General features: G+C 38.4%; 2 protein-coding genes across 2 annotated transcripts in view; one reads left to right on the top strand and one right to left on the bottom strand.

Annotated features, from left to right (window-relative positions):
- The window catches only part of VPS8 (VPS8 subunit of CORVET complex), a 439,537-nt gene extending 434,174 nt beyond the window's left edge, over positions 1-5,363 (bottom strand). The window contains exons 1-2 of the mRNA XM_007936030.1: positions 5,211-5,363; positions 4,156-4,224 (exon numbers count right to left, since the gene is read on the bottom strand). Of these exons, the coding sequence (XP_007934221.1) occupies positions 4,156-4,224; positions 5,211-5,363 (222 nt within the window). The remainder of the gene's footprint in view (positions 1-4,155; positions 4,225-5,210) is intronic.
- Positions 5,364-6,164: 801 nt separating this feature from the next.
- The window catches only part of LOC103192943 (prothymosin alpha-like), a 3,081-nt gene continuing 2,292 nt past the window's right edge, over positions 6,165-6,953 (top strand). Inside the window, exon 1 of the mRNA XM_007936029.1 lies at positions 6,165-6,177. Within this exon, the coding sequence (XP_007934220.1) occupies positions 6,165-6,177 (13 nt within the window). The remainder of the gene's footprint in view (positions 6,178-6,953) is intronic.

The raw sequence follows: 6,953 nt of genomic DNA, 5'->3' as shown, positions 1-6,953 counted from the left end.
AGAGCCAGGACAAGAACAGATACATGCACACCCATGCTCACTGCAGTACTATTCACAGTAACAAAGAGATGGAAACAACCTAAGTGCCCATCAACCAAGGAATGGATAAACAAACTGTGGTACATACACCCAATGCAATACTATGCAACCCTAAAGAATGATGCAGAATCTGCAAAACACCACATAACGTGGATGAACTTGGAGGACGTTATACTGAGTGAAATAACTCAACCACAGATGGACAAATATTGTATTAGTTCACTATTGTAAAAAGTCAAGGAAAAGTATATACATGGAAGGAAATTTTCTTTGTTGGTTACCAGGGATGGAAGGGGAGAGAAGGGAACATTCCTAGGTAGGTTGGAAAAAAAACAAATATATGTATTTATATATACACACACAAATAGGAGTTCTGGTAGCATAATGTCTAAGGCACTTGACTGCTAACCAGAAGGCTGGCGGTTCAAACCCACCAGCCACTCCTTGGAAGGAAGGTTGGGCAATCTACTTCCGTAGTGATACCACCTCGGAAACCCAAGGAGGGGTCCTATGAGTTGGGGCTGACTCGACGGCACATAACAACAACAACAATACACGCAAATATATATACACACACACACACACACATATACACATATATAGAAACCAAAGATTATTAGTGATGACCAGGGGTAGGAAGGAGGAGGAAAGGGGAAGCTTTTGTTTGAAGGGCATTGGATTTATGCTAATGGTGGTGGAATATTTTGGAAAAGGATAGCAATAATGGTGGCACAACATGAAAAAAAGTCATCAATGTCCCTGAGCTGTAAATGGGGGCATTGTTACGTTGGCAGATGTCTTACTGTATATGTTTTCATCACAAGTTTAAAAAAAAAAAACAATAAATGGCAGAAAAGTTTCAAAAGTTAGCAAGGATATGGTAACCAGAACTCTCATATATTGTTTTTGGAAGTATATATTGATAAAACTACTTTGAAAATCTGTGCCAGTACTGTATCTACTAAAGCTGAACAATCCCATGTCTGGTGACACAGCAAATGTGTGTATGTGTATGTATACACACACCAAAGGACACAAACAAGAATATTCACAGGAACACTTTTCACAGTAGCCAGAAATTGGAAACTATTCATATAGAAACTATATGGGAGTAGGAATGAATAAACAGCTAAACACAAAAACATATGAATGAATTAACAAACTTAATACTGATGGGCACACAAGAGCACATAGTGCATAATTCAATTTATATAAAGTTTAAAACAGGCAAATTAATCAATGCTGGTCAAAGTTAGCAAAGTGATTACTCTAGGGCTGAGTTCTGAAGTTGGTACCAGAGGAGGTTTGGAGGGTTCTAATAATGTTCTCCTTCTTCATCTGGTTGCTAATAACACAGTGTTCTGTTTATGAAAATTCACCAACCTAAAAGTGTAATTTGTGTACTTTTCTGTATATATGTTATACTTCAATAACAAATTCAATAGAAAATTCTGGCTTCAAGAACCAGTAGTAGGATTGGAGTAAATCCAACACTACTCTCAGAGACTGAGAGATTAGGAAGGATCAAGGGACTTGGTCTTGAAGAAGTCAAAGAACAGGTTTAATGGAATTAAGGAAAACAGAGGAGAAGGTTATGGTTAGAAAACAGAATTTCAGAGTTGAAAACTTCAGAGGCAGCACAGTTTCGAAGGATGACAAGGATTAGTAATTTATTTTCTGACAGTTTAGGAGTCTTTTTTGTTATGTGCCATCGAGTCAGTCCGACTCATAACAACCCCTCCTTGGGTTTCCGAGGTGGTATCACTACGGAAGTAGATTGCCCAACTTTCCTTCCAAGGAGTGGCTGGTGGGTTTGAACCGCCAGCCTTCTGATTAGCAATCAAGTGCCTTAGCCACTATGCTACCAGAGCTCTCTAAGTGTAAATTCAGGGTGCCAGCTCTACAGGAAGGCTTTCTCTCTGTTGCCACTGGGGGAAGATCCTTTTCTCTTCAGCTCCTGCTTCTTGGTTCCTTGGAGATCTCCATGTGTCCTGGCATACTCCTGTCCCTATCTCTCCCTCTTTTGCTTGCTTGTTTAATCTCCTTTTTATATCAAAAGAGACTGACTCAAGATATACCCTACACTAATCCTGCTTCACTGACATAACAAAGTCAACCCATTCCTAAATGGGATTATAACCATCAGCATAGAGGTTAGGATTTACAGCACGTTTTTGGAGGACACAATTCAACCTGTAACATGGACAAAAAGGTCTTTATTGCCAAAACTGAAATGCCTAAGTCTTAACATGGAGCTCACATAACTTAGTTCTCCAGTGCTATAATAACAGAAATACCAGAAGTGGATGCCTTTAACAAACAGAAATTTATTCTCTTACAGTTTAGAAGGCTGTAAGTCCACATTCAAAGTGCCAGCTCTAGGGGCTGGGTAAAGGTCCCTCAACCTTGGGATACAGCTCTGCCTCTTGTTTCAGGCCACTAGAGCTGAAGGCTTCTTCTTTTTCTTTTTTTTTTTTTTTTTAATTTTTATTGTGATTTGGGTAAAAATTTACAGAACAAATTCACTTTCCATACAGCAGCTCATATACACTTTGCCTCATAACGTTGACTGCAATTTCCCACAATGCAACAGCTCCCCTCCCCATTCCTGCCCCCTGAGCTGTTTCCCTATGCATATACAGCCCTTCTATTTGCTGGAGGCTTCTTCTAATTCACTCCACTGCTAGCTGCTGAGGCTGCTGAACCCAAGATCAGTAGGTAAAATGGCACACCCAAGATCAGCAGGCAATATGGCTCAAAATGTGCCAAAAAGCTAGAGACCTTCCTCAAAGCATCCCCACATATACTGGAAACAGGACACACCCCAAAGGCAACAACTTAGCTGCTCACAACAGATTCCACCACAGAGGTGATTACAATCTCATCATAGGGAATAAATACATACAGCTGCCAAGTCATCTAAAACCATGGTCCAGCCAAAGCTGACATACAACCTTTAACTAACACAACACAGAACATTTCTGAAGTTAAAAATATTGATACATTCAAAGTAACAACATCATCAAACTGGTAGAAAAAACAGGCCATCCAAGAAAAATAAAAGATTCAATTAACAGAGAAAGTAGTTTGCAACCTACAGTGTTGGTTACAACCCCAGAAGAGTAAGTAAAGAAGTAATAAAGACTGAGGTCCCACTTATTTGGAACATTGTTATCAGTGGGCATTTTTGTTTGGCAAATCCTGCATACTTAACTTTTAGTCTTTCTTAAATTAGAAGCTAATACCTGCAAGGGGAATCTTAAGCAAGTTTTTAAAAGACTGAGAAGACTGGGTCAAAGAGTTGTTTGGAGATGCGAAACATAACTTCACCCACCATGTACTTTCATAAATTTCCTTTATAAAAGCCATTATGATCTGCCAATTCATAAAATAACACCTTCATTTCAAAACTCTGAAACATTTTTCAGTAGAGCTAGCACTCATCAGGTAAACTATGGAAGTTTTGCTTTAGTCATAGAAAAGTGTGCTATTGTTGTTATGTGCCGTGGAGTCAGACCCAACTCATAATGACCCCTCCTTGGGTTTCTGAGGCAGTATCACTATGGAAGTAGATTGCCCAACCTTCCTTCCGAGGAGTGCTAATACTCACCACAACTATCAGAAGGGGAGCTACTTGACTATCACTGATTCTGGTGGAGCTCAATTAATCATTATCAACACAGAATACAAACCTCAAAAATAATAATAATTAATATTTTAATTCATTTAATATTTAAAAAAAAAAAAACTCTACCATCCACCAAGCATTGTGCTGGGCATGGAGACTCTAAACGGCAAACAAAACATGGTTTCTGCTCTTGAGAAAACTCACAGACCAGTGCTGTCCAACAGAACATACTACAATAATGGAAATATTCTGTATCCATGCTGTCTACTATTATATTCACTAGCCACATGTGGCCATTGAGCACTTGGAATCTGCCCTGTGTGACTGAGGAATTAAAGTTTTAATTTTTATTTAATTTTAATTAATTTAAATAGCCATACATGACTAGTGGATTCCATACGAGATACCGCAGATCTAGACTACATATGCTATAACCAACCCTTAAATATTAAAATCAACGCTATGAGTGATTACTAATATGTACCTACCTCATTTAGGATGCTTTCCAGTGTTGGAGGAGTATCAACTTGAGGAATATCAAACTCCTTGTCATCGATCTAAACAGAGAAAGGAAATTAATGTTCAATTAGTGGTGCTTCCCCCTCATAACTATGAGAGTGCTTTCAGTGATTAGAAATATTACCAGTTAAGAGACAAACATACCACCAATCTGATCATACAGTCAATTCAATAATCCATGGCAGTAAAGGTCAGGTTAAAAGACTTCAGAAATATTTCCTTTTCTATCTATCTATATACAGGTTGGCAGTTCAAACCCACCAGCCTCTCCACAGAAGGAAGAGTAGGCAATCTACTTCCATAAAAATTTATTGCCTCAGAAACCCAATGGGGATCACTATGAGTCAGAATCGACCTAATGCCACTGAGCTTGGTTTTATTTTGTTTTTTAATCTATACATTGATGACTATCAAAAGCAAATATACATTGGCTGCACCATCCTCACAGCCCTTTCCAGAAAGCTTCTGCTGAAAGATTTTTACATTTGCTTTCTTAAACATGACAAAACAATATGTCTTATGACAACCCCTAATTATTTAAATTCACACATGTCATAAATGATATAAAAAAGTCTGAGATTACATTTCTTAGTTACTTCATAAATTATGGTAAGATGATTAGGTCAAGCAACTTGTCATTAAATATTCTCACAGTCACAGAAACCTATCAACTAGTATCAAATCAAGGAGGGGGTGAATCACTATGCAAGATATGAATTCTAAACCTACCAATAGCTCTATGACCTTAAGAAGGCATTTATTACAGCTGAGCTTCAGCTTCCTCATCTAAAAATGGATTATCATAGAGTGGTAGGAGACCTGTGAAGCTCACATGAGAACATGTATCAAAGTGTTTCATGAACTGTAATGAATGATGAAAATAAACAGTGATTTTATCTCGTAAAACTGTAAAGAGACTCCTAACATGCAAAAATGATAGATTGAGATTCTTTTGGGTCATAAAACATACTTGAACCAGTACTTTGGTTAAATGTCATCACTTGAAAAAAGTTGAAGTTTTTACCAGATCATTTTTCAACTCCAATTCCTTGTCCAAATCTATGTAGGAAAATTTTGAAAGTGAAGCTTCTAGACTGAAACACTTATTCAGTTCTTCTTCAGTACTCTTGGCACCAAGACTCTGCTCCATATTTTCATGGTCTGGTTCATTTTCCATATTTACTTCTAATAACTGTATTTACTCAATTCAAACCAAGTGGTTTTTTTGTTTTTGTTCTTGTTTTCTCTGGTTGACTTTAGATCTCAATAACCTGAAAGATGATCTCCTTTAAAAAAAAAAAAGTTATTTAGATTTTCTCCTTGTCAACTGGGCAAGTTTTGTGGAAATAAATTATTAATTCAATCATCTAGTTACACACAAAGACAAATCAATACTGGGGCACAGGGCATGATATGGCATGGGTTTCCATGGGAGCACAAAGGAGGAGTACCTACCTCAGACTCAAAGAGTCTGGGAAGTGGCCCATTGCTCAGTCATAAAACTGGTGTCAGAGTTGGGATAAGTTCAGCCACTAGACATGATACCAACTAGAGTTATGTGCCTTACAGTATGAGGTACTAAAAGCTGCAATTAATCCCTGCTTTACATTCCCAAACCTCAGGGTAACTATCCAGTTTCCATAGGCCAGTCTTGTCTTTGGCATCCACCCAAGGCCAAACATTCTCAGGGAGCTTAGTGTACAATGGAAGCTCTGGTGGCGTAGTGCCTAAAGCATTTGACTGCTAACCAGAAGGCTGGCGGTTCAAACCCACCAGCCACTCCCCAGAAGGAAGGTTGGACAATCTACTTCCGTAGTGATACCACCTCGGAAACCCAAGGAGGGGTCGCTAAGAGTTGGATCGGACTCCACAGCAGTGGTTGTGCTTTTGCATTGCAAGGGAAGCAACAATGACCCAGGACAAAATAATTCCACAGTCTACTAGAGATTTCTAAAAAGAAAGCTAATCAAAGAAAAACATGAACATCTGGGGTAAAACTGGAATACTTAAGAAAAATTTCAATGTATGAAAATTTTTGTATATTTCACAGCTCTTAATGGTACAACATTATATTATATCAAAACAAAACATAATTTAAGGAGACTTCCAGCAAGATAGCAGAATAGGCAGACAAGCTAGCTAGACCCTCTACAACAAAGAAATGAAGGATAAAAAAGTAGATTAAATACTGACTAGTAGAAGAAACTGAATGAAAACAGCGAATAAAAACACAAACTGTGCTGTGGACTTTTAACTGGCCTGAAAGTGTGACCATTTTGAACATTTGCAAACGGCATTCCAATTTGGGTGCAACCTAGTAATCAGCTCCTCTTGCCAAGGACCACATGAGCAACCACATTGGTGGCTGACGACCAGAAAGCAACCATACCTACCTGACCCAGCCACATCAACATCTACTCTAGCCCCACCCAGTGGGCAAGTGCCATCACCTCTGCTTCTGCACCAACTGATCAATGACAGGCAGCAGCCAATACCAGCCCTATTCATCCTCAATTGTTCTACACAAACAGCTAACAGAGATCTATGTATACATTCACATCCTCTATTAAACCCACCAGGAGACAGGTGGTGAGTTGCTAAGTACTGTCAAACTAGCAAATAGAGTAGCACACCAGCCCTGCTTGCTCAGATATATCAAAACAAAATCAAGCAATAAAAAACCTGAGCAAAATATTGTATTAGTCCATTATTGTAAAAGTTAAGGAAAGGTTTATCTATAGAAGGAAATTTTCTTTGTTGGTTACCA

Source organism: Orycteropus afer, unplaced genomic scaffold (assembly GCF_000298275.1).
Source record: "Orycteropus afer afer isolate SDZICR_OR568_19922 unplaced genomic scaffold, OryAfe1.0 scaffold00032, whole genome shotgun sequence".
Lineage (NCBI taxonomy): Eukaryota > Metazoa > Chordata > Mammalia > Tubulidentata > Orycteropodidae > Orycteropus > Orycteropus afer.
The sequence above is the reverse complement of the archived record's forward strand: the minus strand, read 5'-3'. Positions and strand labels throughout refer to the sequence as shown.